Source organism: Puntigrus tetrazona, chromosome 12 (assembly GCF_018831695.1).
Source record: "Puntigrus tetrazona isolate hp1 chromosome 12, ASM1883169v1, whole genome shotgun sequence".
Taxonomy (NCBI): Eukaryota; Metazoa; Chordata; class Actinopteri; order Cypriniformes; family Cyprinidae; genus Puntigrus; species Puntigrus tetrazona.
The window spans coordinates 15,141,434-15,158,658 of NC_056710.1; the positions used below are offsets into that span (position 1 = coordinate 15,141,434).

Consider the following 17,225-nt stretch of genomic DNA (forward strand, 5'->3'; position numbering starts at 1 on the left):
TACTGGGGACAGAAATCGCTGCAGATATAAAAAATACAAGTTCCTGCTTTTGTTCGCAAAAAAATAAATAAATAAATAAAAGGCTGCTCGGCCAATCAAATTTGAGAACAGGACGCGGAATTATATGTATTTTTTTCTATTACTGGTAACTTTTTATGTCACTGCTTTTATATCGATGTTTTATGTGCTTTATTGGCTCATCAATTAGCCCATATTTGTATGTTATACACTATAAAAAATAATGCAATATATAATGTAAGAAAACAAAAAGGGTAGTCTTATTTAGCTATAATGCGTCCCTCTTTCAGTGGAAGGTTTTTGGTTTCTTTTTAAATCTATTTTATTGTCCAGACACAGGCCGTGCCGCTAATACGTAACAGTCCTTGATTCGCTTTAAAAGGAGAGTTTTTCATTGTTCAGCACTCTTTCTTCTTTCTCAGTGCTTTAGTATGCTTTACTGGCATGGCAAATCATGGTGTATTTGTACTGCTGTAGGAGTATCAGGTTAGAGACCGTCTCTCTCACACACATCTCCATGTATGTGTCTGCTCTCTGCTCAGGCCTTTCACACACCGACAGGTTTGGGACCCCAGAGCAGCATGACACTGCATGATGGATGAGCTCTCGGACCTTCAAACCAACCCCACCATAGGAGGGGTCTATGTGCGCTCTCCGTCTCCCCACCAGCACCTCATTCAGAATGCCAAACCCCCACCCTAGCCCATCCCGCTCCACACACTCTCCTCTCGTCCTCCTGAGAGCCACTCAGCAGGCGGGCCAGAAGAGGTCATGCCGAGGGCAGGACATTTATGAGGTGTAGATATTTGCCTTCTCTCACAAAAACACACTGTGGCATTGACACGGTCTGGCTTCTGCTCTTTCAGGTTTTTAAGTTTCAGGTTCAGCGAGTTGCCGGAGTAGCCGGCTATGGTCTGATACAGCTAGCAAAAACAGGATATTTGTTTATTTGTGTCGGTATTCGTGTCAGCGAGCTAAACATGATTGAATCCTGGAATGCTGCCCAAAAGATACTGTAAATTTATAGTGAACACACTGCTGAAAAAATCCTCCCTCAGTGGTCACATGCGTCTGATGCATGAACGGGCCTCCGGCTCTGGATTTGACTGATGTGCGCTCATTAACTTCGGTTCTTCGGGTCAGCCTCTCCCTCCAGTACTAAAGTAGTCACAAGCATCTCAAACCTTTCTCTTACACCGAGGTAAAGAGATAGTTACTGAAAAAATACCCCTGCTGATTCTACAAAAGCTTTTCCTACATCAATTATAAATTATTATTGGAAGGGTCAGGAGAACTGATTTACCAAATAAATGTAGCCTTGATGAGTATAAGAGACCTTTTTAACAACATAAAACACTTAACTATTCCAAACTTTTGACAGGTAGTTTATAAAGTCTAAAATGTTAAAATTAGGTATGCTTTTTTATTTTATTTTATTTTATTTTTTGCTTTCTTTCTTTTTTCTGACTTAACACATAAGATAACTTTGAGGAAACACAATTAGACATGAAACGGTAGAAAAAAAAAACATTGCAGAAGTGTCCCTGCTGTGTTTTGAATATTAATGTACTGGTGTCTCCAAGAAGCTTCATCAGAAGGACTTGTTTTCATTGTTTTGCTTAAGAAAAAGCCCCTTTCCAAAAATAAGGAGTTATCAAGAACATAAATCACACACAGGACGTAGGTTGCATTTTTAGCTTTGTGCACAAACCATCTTTTTCCTGCATTGTGAAGGGGGGCATCATACTTTTACATTACTCACTGTGTACAAAATAGCTTTACTGCGTGATGCATATGAAGACTTTTTAAGTGGTTCTTTTGAAAGCCATCTTTGGTGCTTCAAAGAAACCAGAAAGGCTTAATTTTTCCGGAACCAACACGCTGAACTGAAGAACGTATAGCCTAATGCAACATCAAAACTTTTTTTAATCTCCAGAAAACCATAAGGCGAAGTCAAAAATTATTTTTTTCTGTTCCTAAGGTGCTACAAAGAGCCTTCATATCTAGTGTAGATGAGTGAATTGACAAAAATACTGTAAGTGCAAATAATTTTTTCCAACAAAAACTAGATTGTTTTCATGAAATATAATTATGTGTATTTATCATGATTATTGTGCAATGTTCATCAAAAAGTTGCAATGTGAATACATTTTAAATAAGCATGAATTTTATACAAAATATTTTGTCTTTCTGTTGATTTTAAGGTGACATATGACATATGCCTGACTTTTACCCAGGTTTAATCTGTTTTAGTATTCAATCTTTTTTATTACCTGCAGAATTACCTGTCATATTTGTAGCGTGCCATTGTTTGCAGACTTTATATTTATATATTTTTATATCATCCATTTCTCCTCCACATCTCTCTCTCTTTATCTGTCCATTCTCAAATAGGTACTGGAGGAAAATGACCTGCATGTCTGCTCTTTGCTGCAAAACTGCTGAGATCAAACCAAACAACAGCAGATCAGTCGATACTCTGGACCAATTTTTTTCAAATATAATATTTTAACATTATTTGCTGTTTGCAGACAGTTAATCGGGTTAAGGTGCAAAGACAGTTTATAATATGCACATACATTTCAGTACATTGTTGCTTTCAACATACATCCACCAAACAAAGTACAACAAGGCATGGTAATTTAGATTTTTTTTAATTAAATGCAACACGAATGCAATAAAATTAAGATAAATAACATGTTTTAACAGTGGAAATATCTTAGATTTATATTCCCCACAAGGTCAAAAAGAACATCCACTGTAAAAATCAGTTCCAAGTGGGTCTCAAATTCAGGTTACACAATGATTCTATTTCCTTTGAGGCTTGGCCAACTTCCTGGCACGCTGGTGGTGCCAGTGCTACCATATCAAGCGTTGAATCCAGTGTTTGTTTACAAAAATACCATTTTACTTTTTTTTATAGACCCAGAAAGTGACATTACATTTATTTTCACATCAGATTTCTTAAAGCTTTAGCTTTTGCAGTGTAACAGCAACAATGTCCTTAAAAAAGTAAGTCATCCTTTAGGATTGAAAGGCATATCTGTCCTTTTTCACAATTCCAACACGGAACAATCTGTACAGGCTTGCATATTAAACAAATAAGAGTACAACGTTGACAATGGAGAAAAAAACAAAAAAAAAAACAAACAGAACAATTTTTGGCAAAGCAGGAAGAAAAAGTGACAAGAGGCAATATTTTAGATTAAATCTGTTTTAAACTGCCCTCACTAACAGGTTATGATTGTCCTTCATGATCACGTGACACAGGACAGCAGGAGGCTTCAAGTGCTGGAAGCGTCTGTTCACGCTTTGCATTTCCATACCCACTCCTTGCAGACATAAAATCCTTGGCCCACACTTTGCTACAACATTGCTGAAATATCGTAAGAATATTATTTCAGCTGTTTTCAAACACAAACGCATTTAAAAAGTTATCTGCAAACGTAGTTGTCATTCATCTAAAGTACATCAGGCAAAAACATTGCAAGTGCCCCTTGTTTATGATTCAGTCTACATATTTATTGCAGCTGGAAGTATAGTAATTCCAAGGACATACTTTGGTTTGATATTTTGGAGGCCAGATTCCTTCAGTCAGTATTTAAAATGAATTTCCGGACGGTAAAACCACCTCCACATGTGCTCTACGGACCTGGGACTTTTAACTACGGAGTGTTAGCTTTTTGCGCAAATTGTTACCAATTAGATCACACAAAGACGATGAAATGCAATAAAAAACAAACCATTCTTTCAAAGCCAAAATCAAACTCCAAAAGAAAAGATGAAAGAGTGAACACAGACAGCCTGTTTCCTCTGACTGGACTGCATTGTGTCGGTTCTAGTGTTTGCTCCGTGAGCAGAACGTCTCCCAACCCTCCCTTCCCTCCTATACAACAGTGAAGAGGGTATTCAGTAACTAAGGTCTCCCAAATCATGTCTGTCCCCAAAAACAAACCTTCCAATCAGAACAGTTATTTCATTTTAAAAAAATAACACAATCAAGAGCAATAAAGAGGAATAGAGTTCTCTCTTCATTTATATTATATTTACAGTTTGTAGTTTTTAATATATATTTATATATTTACACACATCAAATAAATCAATTGTACAACTATACACCTGAATGAGAAGATACGCAAGAGGTACAGAAGTGTATGGCTTGACTGGAAAAATCATTCCTTTTGTTTTTTGTCTGTGTTTGTTTTTTGTTTGCTCATTAACCAACTTATTAATATATTGACATTAGCGCCAAAACAAACGAGAAAAGAACAATAAAAAAATCCCTGGTATTGTCAAAAGAGGTCATTAGACTGTACACATATGAGAGCATCATTCAGTTTAAAACACCAGTTAGGCCTCTAATCTCCAGGTTAACACCCATTCCTGTTTCTTTTGTTTGTCTTTTTTTGTGGCTGATCTCTACATACAAACGTGGTTGTTCACATATTTGCATACAACAAAAAATTACCCTCTCATTCACATCTCCTCTCACGCAAACACACAAACAATCAGATCATACCACAGCTTAAAGTAACAGTGTATTTGGTCCTGCTGGGATATCAAAAAGTCCTGGGGACATCAGTTTGACGTGCTTAACCAGTGAAGATCTTTCTTAAAGAACTTTCCACAAATCCAAAAACATAGTCAGCGTTTTCAGCTCCAATTCATGTTGGTCAGTCTAAATATCCTACTCTGAACGAGTCCAGTGCCTTTTTCACTAAAAGATATAAAAGATGACCTTCACACAGCGATCACCACAAGTTGTCCTCCCCATAATACGTTCAATAATAAACTGTTACTCCAAGAGTAGAGAAGAAAGTGGCTGCAGAAACCCATGTTTGTGGGCTACACCCACTTTCCACATCATGCTAGTTTTGTAAGACTGGCCTGATTATCAGCCATTTCTTGTATATCATGATTTCAGTAGTGCTTTCAGCATTTTTCTAATGTTAGCAGATGATCGACTCTCCCTCAGCTGTCACCAGTTGGCCACTGGTTGGATCGTAGGTTCCAGCCAGATAGTAAAGATCTTGACTGTTGCTGTTCGGTTTTCTGATACGGCTCAGGCGCTCATATTCAGCTCGGCTTACCACCTGGCACTTATGGGAGATGGTTTGGACGTCATTTTCATCCTCATGGGAACTTTGGTACAAGGCATGCTATGAAGAGAAAAGAAAGGTTAGGTTATGAAATATCTACCTGAAGTCAATCAAAACCAATGTAGACCTTTGGTGACTACTGTACCTTCCCATCCCGGTGCCTTTTTCCAAGCTTGGTCTCTTCAGGGTGGTAGAACCACTTAACTTTGACCACCATGTTGCTGGACCAGGATTCCCAAAGACTCTCAATGCGACCAATGAAGGGGAGATGGGGCCGGCCAGCCGAGAGGAAAACCGCACAGTCGCCAACTTGGACAGTGTCTTTCCCCCGAACAATGGCCTTGTAGAAGAGCTTTCGAGCTTTTCCTTTCAAACCCCGTCTCTGATGACAAGAAAGTCAAGTTTAAGGGAGTCTTTCAGAAACTAAAACCATCCGTTTTGGATTTGTGTTAAAACAGAAAAATCAGGACAGGAAATTACCTGAGTGGGGTTCCCAGACCACCTCCACAGTTGCCGTCCTGGCATAAAAGAGGATGAGTTAGGTGAACCCTCTGATGGTATCTTCTGTTTTTTAAGGAAGTCTTTGGAAGATTTGGACTGTACTACAGAGGAATTGGCAATCTCTTTTCTCCTCTGAGGTTTTCCTGTACTACTATTGACTGCAGTCTTTGAATTAGAGATAGTCATAGTTTTGGCTCCAAAAGTGTGCCGTGGTGGGGCGGCGGGAGGTTCAGGATGCTGCTGTTGTTGAAGCAATGTATGATGAGAAGAAAGGCAACCCTGAAGTAGAAGACGTGATGCTTCTTCTTCATCCGAACTATAGGACGAGTCATTGTCAGATGAACAAATGCTAGAGCTGGACAGTGAGCCTGAACTAGACGCGCTAGAGGACCCTGAGGATGACGACGAAACAGAAAGACGAGACAGAAAGCGTCCAGAGGTGCGCAATGCCGCCCTTCTAGCATCTTCTTCCTCATCTTCATCTTCATCCATATCTGAATAGGAGCTTAGGCAGTCACTGTGGCAGTTTGGCCCATAATCTGCATATTCACTAAGCCCGAGACCCTGAGGGTGCTTACGCATTTCTGAGGAACTTTTGAGAAGATGGCAACTGTTCCTTTTGGCATCTTTGACTAGAAGAACTGACTGGGAGTAGCCCATTGTTGAGGTCAGTTCTCCTATTCCTTTGGCTCCAAAGCCCTTTTCCATCCGTCCACTTCTTTGTACCTCTGGGTTTCCAAGAAGTAACAATGCTTTTCCGTTCTTAGTCTTGGGGGATGTTACCCCTTCATGGTCCAGTTTGACCAGAAATTCCTTCCTGTCTCCTGACTTTCTACCCCGTAAACCAGGGACGCCTTTGTGACCAAGAGGCAGACCTGTTGCCAACTGCTGATTTCCAAAGGAAGTACTACCATTCGCAATGCTGCTAAAGGAGTCCACCTCAAAGGAAGTGCTGAAGATGCCTTTGGCTGGCGTGGTCATGGTGGAGCTAAGTAAAGGGAACATGTCTGACTCCTTTCCCCTTAGAGCTTTCTTTGTTAGCCCGTTAAACTGGAACAAATCCATGGAGGGTTTCCTCCTGGACATGGCAGCAACCGGCCAGCCAAGAAGAGGGGAAACAGTTTCAGTCACGTTCTCCGATGCACAGCTCTTTGATGATGCATTGATGGATTTGGGCCTTCCTGTTGAGGGAGACAAACAAAGGCATTGCTATGGGGATGTAGGAAAACAACCGTTCCATCAGTGCTCACTTATTTGCATTTTCCAAGCTCTGTTACTACCATATTACCTGTACCCCCTTAAAACAGATACAAACAGATATGCCTGACAGTGGAACATCTGACGTTGTTGTATTTTTGCAGATAACATCTAATGAGTTAGAGCTGCTGGACTGGTAGTACAGGGCTTTAGGATAGACTCTTTAGTTAAGTAGCATTCAACCTTGACACCAGTTTCTCTCATCCATTTGTTCAGTCAAATACGTCTCATTCCATTGGTCAACAAAACACTGATCTCATCAACGCTGATGTGTTAATTGCACAGTGTGATTAAAAGTAATGAGCGAAAATGCTTTTTTCTCTTGCGCTTACACAGATTATCCAACCTTACATCTGATAAGACTTTTAGGGCTCTTGACAAACATTAAATAAATCATTCTGTGGGAATGTCAGTTCCAGGAACAGGAACCAAGAAAAGTAGTGAAGCGTGTCCTTAGGGACAAACAGGTTGAGAAACATCTACCTAGCAAGTTTCTCTGACAGTTCTTGTGATTAGTGTTTAAAACACTAAATCACAAAAACATGTTGTGGAATCTTGTTTGATAGATACTTCTTAAAATGCCTTTGAAACAACATGTTTTATCCCTTTCATTGTAGGTTAAACGTAACACCTTAGGGATATATGTGAATTATGAGAGATTTTAATCTTAGAATGCAAAAAGCATCAGTTTGAAACACATAACCAAAAATAGTTTTAAATTCAACCAATGTGGAATTCAGGACACAGTAAGAATGTGGATGATGCAGCTGTCATCCCGCACCTGGCTTGGCTTTCACAACATTCTTCCTGGGCTCTGCGTTAATGGAACATTCTGAAGACACATCAGCCTGTTGAGTCATCTTCTCGTGAGTGGAGGTCTTCCTTCTGCGGTAGCTAGGTGAGAGCAGGTGGGCTGGTGATGGCTCTGCACCTGCAGACCATCAACAATGCCACAGGCTTAATGACAAGCATGGAAACTTGGCACATTGTCTAGAATTGCTAAACACAAGACTCTTTGTTTATACTGGAGATGAAATATGTTTATGTGCAAAAAACGTACAGTGGATTTGGTAGCCTGGCGGAAGCAGGCGAATGTTCGAAAGAGAAATCCATCCCCGGTCTCCATCGTCAAACTCTACCATGATGCAGCCTTCCTTCTGTTCCTCACCTGGACCTCCTGTGGAAATCACAAACATACAGGTCTGAATCCAAAAACATAAATGATTAGTAATAATGCTAAAAATGTTATTATATATTTGGTACTGTTTTAGATGAGGATTTAAAATATGATGTTGACTTTCTAATCCTTATATATCAAGAAATAGCAAAAAAAAGAATGGATATCTAAATAGCATTTGAGTGTAGACTGAGTTTGTGTGCTTGCACATGTGAGAATGATCTCACCTTTACGGACATATCCAGGATACAGACAGCGGGAACGTTCGCTCCAGTAAGCACACACTCTTGTTCCAGCTGTCAGAATTTCCACCGTCTCAGGCTGCACATCTAAAACCTGAAACACATGGATGAATTTAAAAATTAACCTACATATCTCGCAGACAGGCAGCTTATCAAGCATAACAAGTTGATTTAGTTAAAAGGCACACATGAAGAACATGAGACACGTCCACTTTGCAAAAGCATAGATATCTTTGAGGCCCTCCCCTTAATGCAATTATAACCATGGGTATACCTTTTTCAAGAGACGCTGTTGTTTGATTTTGTTCCCATAGACACTTTCTAATACTGAACCAGAAAGAGAGCAAATCAGCAGCGCTGAATAGGGTGTCTGCTTTGAAATAATGGGATAAAAGAGCAGAGAGGTGAAAAAGGCCTAAATCGATGACTTTATTGTGCGGCTGCCAGCTCCCCTCCCACTACACAGAGCACATGCACTGAGGGCTCTTTCAGGCCCAGTTCAAACGGGTCTGCTGCAGATACAGCTTTTCTGACAGACAGAGCAAACGACGAGCTGGGAACTTTTTAGCTGGGATTTGCAGGTAGTGGTGTTGGAAGCAAACAACTGATAAGATGTCTTGAAAGCAGCACAGGAAAAAAATAGGAGATATCACTGCACTGAGGCTAATGCTAGTGGCTAGCAGTGTTTCCATTAAGGAAAGTCCCCCCAGAAGTATAAACAATATAAAACAATTGTAGCCTCTATCAAAACACTGCTATTTGTTAGAGCGTGCTATCTCGTCCAAATACTGATTCAACCAATGGCATATGTTTGGACTATATGTTTATTTGACCAATGGCAGACCAATATTTGAATACAGAAAAAATTAAAATGAAAAATGAAAAAATGGTAACTAATACAGAAAAGAAACTTCTTATATGAGAAATTACAAATTATATTTACTCACTCTCAAGTCATTTTAAACTTTCTTCTGCAGAAGATAAAACATATTTTAATGAATACTGATAACCACCAAACAGTATTCCATCAATTTCCAGTGTATGGACAAAAAATATAATGAAAGTCAATGGAAACCAAAAATGATTAATGTCATTCCTCAAAGTATCTTCTTTTTGCAGAAAAAAAAATCTGCATGCAGGATTAAAACAATAAGATTTTTCAGTTGAAGATGAGATGAGTTTCCTTTCGGATTTTTGTGTGTACAGTCCCTTCAAAGTCGATATTCATCTAAAAAAAATTGCTATTGGTAATGGATCAGGAAGACAAATGGGATTTACCCACCAAAATTGACAAGACAAAATTTATTTGAAATTGCGAAAAAAAAGGTGAAATTTGATTTCATGTTGACTTCAAGTTTATGTAAACCTGAGCTGTGCTGGCTTTGTAATTCCACATTAGATCTAGTAATGCTGATACACAAACATACACATAGGAACAATGCTGCAGGCTTATGGGCGAGTCCAATTTGTTGGAGTAGAGTGTAGCGTTCAATGTCAAAGCTTTTACTCTGTTAGCCTTCAATAAGAATACAGTGTTAGCTCTTTCGTTCTTTCTGTCCTTCCAGCTTTATCTCTCCCACTACTATGCACAGTTGCATCCAACACTGCCACAAATGACAACCTCCTCTCTTTGTTTTGCATTTTGTGAACAATCAAGAGCTTTTTGTGTTGCAGCTTGTGGATTGTATCAAGAAGAGATATCTTCAGATGTTTTGTGTACTGTACTGAATTTGAGAGTTGCACAGAGCATGCTCATTAATACGTCTTTGAGGGAAACTGGGAACGGGTGGGTAAAGCTTGCGATAGGCGGTCCCTAGGCAGCGAGACAGTTTTTTTTCAGCCTATGATACTGAGAGAGATGAATGAGAGAAGTAACGCATGTAATGTATTCAAATGAATGCATGCCGACAAAGAGCTGTTGGTTTACGGTGTGTAATCAGCTCCCTTTTTCCCCGTCGGCTTAGATAAACTATGCGTGTAAGTGCAACCCGCAGTTCAGCCCCAAAGATGTTCCTAAATAAGAAGATAAATAAATAAAAAAGGGATAAAACATGCTTCTCTGTACATCCTCCTGGGGGGCCACGCAGAACTAATAAGGAACAGTCATATACAGTCACAACGTGAAACTGTATATATGCACAAATCTAATGGACTGCTGGACTGCATTAGAAACAGCTAACGAAGGGTACTGCCTAAAAAAAAAGCTATATTAGCGAGTTCCTTTGGTTGTCTACATTCTCTATCACAACCAGATGCTGAATGTTCCTTTACAGATGAATATGATGCTCAATGAGATAAAAAAAATAAGCAATAAAAGACGCACATGTGAAGGAATGCCTAAAGTTGAACCAGAGTCCTTCAAACACTGATCATAGCAGTTTACATGCTTCATGGTTAAGTAACTGCCTATCGGTGCACACACACTCACACAACCCCAGATGCTATGTTCTTAACTGCTTTAGCAGAGAGTCACAGAGCTGGGCTGGATCCAGCCTTGAGCTGATGGGGCTCTTGGGGGAGAACAAGGGGTCTGTGAGAGCCTGTGAGGGTGGCCTAGAGGGCTGGTTCAGCCCAAGGCCTGTATGGGAAGATGGAGGAGGTCTTTAGGGGAACGAGTCCCCTGAAGAAGCTTTTTAAAGTGTCTCACCGCTTCCTGAAGCAGCTGCTCAAGAGAGTAGATCCTCTGCCTGTTTCTGCGCTCTCCTTCAACAACAACGCTATAGCTGAAGAGACAGAAATAAAGATTTTTTCATTATTTGAAATTCTGAATGTAAATCAATACATCCGTTCATCCATCCACGCTTTTATCATTCCATCCATCCAATTTTCAATCTATATATATTTTTATATCTCTATCTATCTATCTATCTATCTATCTATCTATCTATCTATCTATCTATCTATCTATCTATCTATCTATCCAATGTTCAATCCATCTCTGTATTTATATCTCCATTCTTCCACTCATCCATTCATCTTTCCATCTATCCATCCCTCCATTACCCATTCATCCATCAATATCTCTATTTATTCATCCATCCATCCACCCATCCATCTTATTGTAAATAGAGGGAGATTGTCTTACATATCAGGTAGGTCCAGTGTATGTACGTAGGCAGCATACAGTAACTCATCCTCTTTTGAGATTAACACTTTCAGCCCGTCCCTCAGGATTTCTTTGGTAAGAATGCAGTTGGGCAGGGCTGTTTGTGACAAAGACAGATTAAAGTAAGAGGGCATTCCACGTTTACCACATGCATATCCTGTCTCGACATGAATTCAGTTTTATGTAAATGTAACAGCATTATGCATGTCCGATTGTGTATATCTTACCCGGTAGTGCACTGCCCATTGGCTCTGGTTCCTCCTCCTCCTCTTCTTCCTCCTCTCCCTCTGAAAAGCTGCTGTCATCATCGATACGAAATCCCTCATCGGCAGCAAAGCTCTCCAGCAAACGACTGACTGCTCGCCCCTTAGCCTGCTAACAGTCACGAAACGGCGAGTGAGTCGGTGAGTCCCTCTCTCTAACACACACACACTTGTAACGGCCCCGGAGAGAGTGATACAGGGCTCCAACATTCATTCAAACTCCCATCCAAATATATCATAACCTCTCACACCTTAACAGGTCCATTCTTGTGCACAGCCCTCGGTACTTAACATTGCTCAAAAAAGATGTCATATATTAACGTGATGGAGGTTTCGTCACTTGGGGTGATGCTGTTCGGTTTTCATTTTACAAGTGTGTCTCTAGGGTGAGGCCCAGGTGAAGAATGATGCGTGTCTTTGTTCTCTATCGTGCTCTTTGAGCGGAGTGGGAATTTTCCCCGGCTGCTGATTAGGCAGGCAAAGTCCCCTCGCATGCCTCACTGATGACCTCACAAAGGGCCGACGGTGACAGCCTTGACGCCTATGGTGTAAATCCTTTCAAAACTATTGACTGTTTTATTTAGACAATGCATGATTCAGCCTGTGAATTAGCAGGCGGATCCCATCTTATCTTTATTGTGAGCAGATTTACGAGAGCCCCTGACAGGACAAACCACGCGAGATTGCATAATCCTTCTCGGAGGGATGACTTTTTATGGGCGCCAAGAGGGCAAGGCAGATAGATCTAGGCCACTAGGGGGTAATTCGCTATGTGGCGCTGCAACTTCACTAGATCTCACTAACTTTCAGTATAAGCTCAAATATACCTTTCATTGCTGTTCACTAGTAAATATTTCAAAATCTAAATATTTTCAAAATCAAAATTTTGTCATTAACTGTTCAACCTCATGTTGTTCCAAACCCTAATTCACCTTCACGGCACAAATTATGATATTTTTGATGAGATCAGAGAGCTATCTGGCTCTTTACAGGCAGCAACACAACTGAAGTGATCAAGGTCCAGAAATGTAGTAAATACATCATTAAAACAGTCCATGTGATATCAGTGACTTTTTTTTGTGCAAAGAAAACAAAAATAACATAATTTACTCAATCATTCTAACCCTTTAACTAGCTTATCCTAACCAGCATAACTTTTAACTGGTCATACACTTTTCATTGAAAGCAAGCATGGGAGCCATTGCATACCTGCTTGTTTCTGATTCGTCTGCTCCAAGTAATATCATCATACTGAGACGACAGTGCTTCTAACCAACAGCTTTTCCTCTGAAAGATCCACAGGGAACATGTTAGCACAGTTAGACCTCCATAGAACCTTAGTTGTAGCTGTAACATTGCTACAAAACATAGATATACCTTTCCAAGAAGCACAGCACTCTTCCTGGTGGTCTTTTCTCGTGGAGTAGGTGATGTCTTGAGAACCCTAGTGTGGTCAAAGGTGTTCTCCCTTGACCCCTCTCTCCACTTGGGGCCAGTCAATCTCCTCTCTTCCTCCAGTTCTGAGTGGTTATGGTCAGCACTGACTAGGGCCGGCCTACAGGGGGCCTTCCTTCTCTTCACCTCTTCCTTAGCGATGGTCACGTTCATAGATCCTGAAGGGAACACAAAAAAACAAAAACGTTAAGTGTGACAGTGAAAAATGAGTGTTTGCAAACTAAGGTGATATCTGTCAATCTCTGCTGTCTAATTATATAAGGATGTAACATTTACCAAATGCTTGTCTTTCCGTTTTGTTCTTGGCTTTCTGATTGGCCTCTAGCTTCACGATGGAGCACTGTGAAGGACGGCCGACTCCAGACAGTTGCTCTTTAGATGATAGATTCTTGATGCCCTCTGCCCCTTCCTCGCTGTCATAGATGCCGTCATCTTCCTCCTCTGTGAAAATGATAGATCGATTGAATGCATTGACATCTTGACTGGACTACAGTTCACAGCGGGCATCTGAATCGGTCATGGTGAACGCAGCCTGACGATTTCTCTCACTGTATGATTTATTCGATATTTAGCAAAGTTCATGAAATGGGTGCCAAATGTGGCTGTGACTGTCAACGTTCACAGGAACTGTGGCGGTTAGAGAAGTCTAGTCACTGACAGGTTTGACCACCAGACCTTTGCTTCCCACAAGTGTCAGATTCCTGTTTACAGCCACACATACATGACGTTTCACAGGTCTGGAGTCACTAAAAAATTATGTTTTTGAAAGAAATTTATATTTCAATTCCCCAAGTATAAGCAAAAATGGCAACTGATTACATTTCTATTTCAACTTCATTTGGTTCTTTAAAATTTCAGAAGAACATTGGACATAAACTGCTAAATGGAAACACTGAAATTGACATTCTTTAAAACTAATACCCTACTTACCCCTTACCCTTAAAACAAACTTGGCAATTAAAGTATTCAAATAATTTAAAGTGCAAAAATTGCTTAAAACTAAAATTGAATCAAATACAACTATGACAAAAATGTAAGAAAATACATAAAATATAATAATAATAAAAAAACTTATAAAAAAAGGTAATACATACACTATGACAGCTTATAAATGATCTTAAAATATCATTGTTTCCCCTAGGCCTACAACTTCACCCATTTCCCCAGAGGTGATGATTTTGATATTCAAGTTTGTAACGTGAATAGATACAGCTATTGAAACCTTATGCATTCTAGCTGTCAGTTTATTAAGATATTCAGTTAAAGATGCTTTCTCTGGCACTGTTTTTAAATAATTTTGTACTTAGTACTGTATTTTTGATTACTTAAATTTTAATTTCTTTTAAAAATATACAAATACCTTTGTGATTACAAATCTTTCAAACTGTAAAGTACGCACACAAAGTCATGCTCGGATGCTTGGGTGTCACAGATACGTATTGGCAGATGCCGTCTGTGGGATATGTGTCTCGCATAGAGCGGAGATGGCACGGTGGCAGCAGTGTCGGGTGTCAACACAGTGCTGACACACTTGTCACTTACAAGGCGCTCGTCAACACTCTCGCAAGCTCGTGAAATGTGAAAAGGATAACTTTCAGGGCAATTAACAGAGCGGCGACAACACCGCCTAGCTCGACCGCAGGCATAGCTCACATTAGCGTTCATTACCGCCATGATTTCATCTCCACTTTGTTCACTTGCTGAAGTGTGTTTGCAGGCAGTGTGGACTAAAACGTAGCGGAACTGGGGCGGTAAAGGGAGTGCATCTCTTTTTTCCCTGTAGGTGTGGCATTCTAAACACAGCATGACGCAGGCTAGCGTTACAGCTTGGGTTTTGCCCAATGCATGCCTGAGGAGGTGTCGTTAATTTTTTTTAATGGCTTGACAGTCGAGCAGGGGTATGAGAGGATCCGCTGATCGTCATGGTGGGATGCATCTCTCTCGGCCCATAACTCACCTGTGTCGCTGTCAGAAGGAGAGATGCCCTTCTCGGTAGCTTCTAGCTTGCTATCGGTCACAGCTGTATTGCATAGCATCTGCTGAGTTCGGGTTGGAATTAGTGAGGAGCTCGGGATGGCCTTTGACCTTGCGCCTCTTCTTATCATAGTCCCCTTCCCATTTGATCCCTGGTGGAGTGCTGCCCCACTGCCTGCTGAGACAGAATAATTGTAATCTAAAATCTAAAATAACTTAAAGTGATCTAAATATCAGTGCAATCAAAATTCCTGCCATATACATCTAGCATGTATTATGTTTACCTGTGTCACTGTGCTCTCCCGTTTTATTACTGTGTGTGTGTTCTTCTTTTCCACTGTGCTCTCGGGACAGATGTTCTGTAATGGCGCTTGCTGTATTGGTTTCTCTGTGACACAACAAGTTCACCAGTCTCGATCCACACTTGGCTTTGGCTTTCTGCTTCAGCTGTGAGCAAGCTTTCTGTTTAAACTTAGTGCTGAGCAGTCTTGGCCTGCCTCTTGGCCTACAATGAGCCTTTATCTAATACAAAGAGAGATAGAGAATTAAACCAAAGTCAAAATTGAGTTGCATTAATGCACAGCATTAAGCATCACTGTTGATGTTTCTTAACCAATCCTTCTCTGAAGATTTTAATTAATTTGTCATAAGCAAATGTTTGTCTTCTTCACTAAAATGCATAGACAACAATTAGCATTCAGAATCTAACCAACAAAGGTGACATAACTGGGATTTTGGTAAAACTGAATTGTGACTGGCCTCATTGCTTCTGTTTAATTAAATGGGGTTTTTTAATGTTTTAACTGTATTTAACCATGCAAGCTAGAAAACAGCTAACCAATAGACAGAAAACAGTGTTAAACATCATGACAACAGCAAAGTTTAAGAACTGAATTTTGACATAAATGTGATATTTGTGTCTGGTCTCTTCTTGCATTTAGCTGAATGCTAAAATGTGATAAGTCTTGCTGTTTTACAAGTATTTAACCACTTGACAGGAAACCAACTAACCAAAGAAAACAGCTTAAAGCAGCATAAATAAGATGACATTTCTGAAAACACAACACATTTTTTCAGCCGTTTAGAACAGAATAGCTACAAACCTGTGTGCTACTGAGATGGTGGTAAGGGCTACTGGTCATCCTTCTCTTCTTCCTGTTCCTGTCTCCGCCTCCAGTCAAGTCCTCCGCCGTAAGCAGGCCCGGCCCCGCCCCCGCTCCAGCCGACCTGTCCATCACAACAGAGAGGTATTCATGAGGGGAGAGAAGAACGAAGGATGAAAAGGAGAGATCAGAGGCGAGCGGAGGGCTTGCCTTCCCTCTCTGTGGCTCTCTAATAACCTTCTTTTCAGGCTTTGATGAATGGAGAGGCAGGGGCCTGGTTCCCCGCTGCACGCTTGAAAAATTGGGATCTGACGCCAAACCGAGAAATATCTGAGAGAAGTGCTGGTAAAGCAACCTCCCACTCATAATTTTGTTTGTTCTTTTTTCCTCGCTCTCCCTCGTCTCAGTCTCTCTGTCTCTGCTTACTCCTTTTCCCATTCTGTGCCAATGGTTTCGGGGCTGTGAATTCCAGCATTACATTAATAAAAAACCCTTCTCTGTCTTATTACCATATCAATGCATCTGTTCCTGCACAAAGCAGCACAATGCACAGGCCTTCAGGAGGGCAACGAGAGTGTGTGTGTGTGTGTAGCCAACCATCTAGCAGACCTATTACACTGAAATAAGGCTCATACACTCGCTCTGCGGCGATCGGTCTCTCGTTTTGCAGTGTGTAAGCATCAGTGTTTTTACTCCCGAGAAGCAGACAGCTACTTCAAACCCTGCCACGGGCTGCCTTAGTCAGTGCTCGGGGCGGAGCAGACATCAGCTGGCCCGTCAGTCACCAGGATGACTGGCAGGTGAGTGTCGGAAGCTGTGTCGGCTGTGTGGTTGGTGAATTCCAGCCTCTCTTCTTTGTCCTGGAGACAGCTATAGTTTTTACAAGTGACTTCCAAATCAAGCCATGAAGACATTTTTAATTTTTCTTGCAAATCGAAGTGCCACAACACCAACCTGACCCCATAATTTCTACTATGTTAAATGCTGAACTGTTTCCCAGCATGCACCACAGTATGCATAAATCACCTAC

General features: G+C 40.7%; 1 protein-coding gene across 6 annotated transcripts in view; it reads right to left on the reverse strand.

The window, feature by feature from the left end:
* Positions 1–2,655: 2,655 nt before the first annotated feature.
* Positions 2,656–17,225, reverse strand: part of bahcc1b (BAH domain and coiled-coil containing 1b) — a 95,755-nt gene continuing 81,185 nt past the window's right edge. For 3 of the 6 annotated variants that reach the window (XM_043253876.1, XM_043253880.1, XM_043253875.1), the window contains exons 15-29: positions 16,196–16,319; positions 15,377–15,614; positions 15,076–15,270; positions 13,395–13,559; positions 13,041–13,276; positions 12,873–12,950; positions 11,628–11,775; positions 11,380–11,497; positions 10,942–11,017; positions 8,280–8,388; positions 7,936–8,052; positions 7,657–7,806; positions 5,598–6,799; positions 5,263–5,499; positions 2,656–5,177 (exon numbers count right to left, since the gene is read on the reverse strand). In XM_043253876.1, coding sequence (XP_043109811.1) covers positions 4,968–5,177; positions 5,263–5,499; positions 5,598–6,799; positions 7,657–7,806; positions 7,936–8,052; positions 8,280–8,388; positions 10,942–11,017; positions 11,380–11,497; positions 11,628–11,775; positions 12,873–12,950; positions 13,041–13,276; positions 13,395–13,559; positions 15,076–15,270; positions 15,377–15,614; positions 16,196–16,319 — 3,403 coding nt within the window. In that variant the 3' untranslated portion in view covers positions 2,656–4,967. The remainder of the gene's footprint in view (positions 5,178–5,262; positions 5,500–5,597; positions 6,800–7,656; positions 7,807–7,935; positions 8,053–8,279; positions 8,389–10,941; positions 11,018–11,379; positions 11,498–11,627; positions 11,776–12,872; positions 12,951–13,040; positions 13,277–13,394; positions 13,560–15,075; positions 15,271–15,376; positions 15,615–16,195; positions 16,320–17,225) is intronic. The other 3 variants (XM_043253877.1, XM_043253881.1, XM_043253879.1) reach the window with 2 other exon arrangements.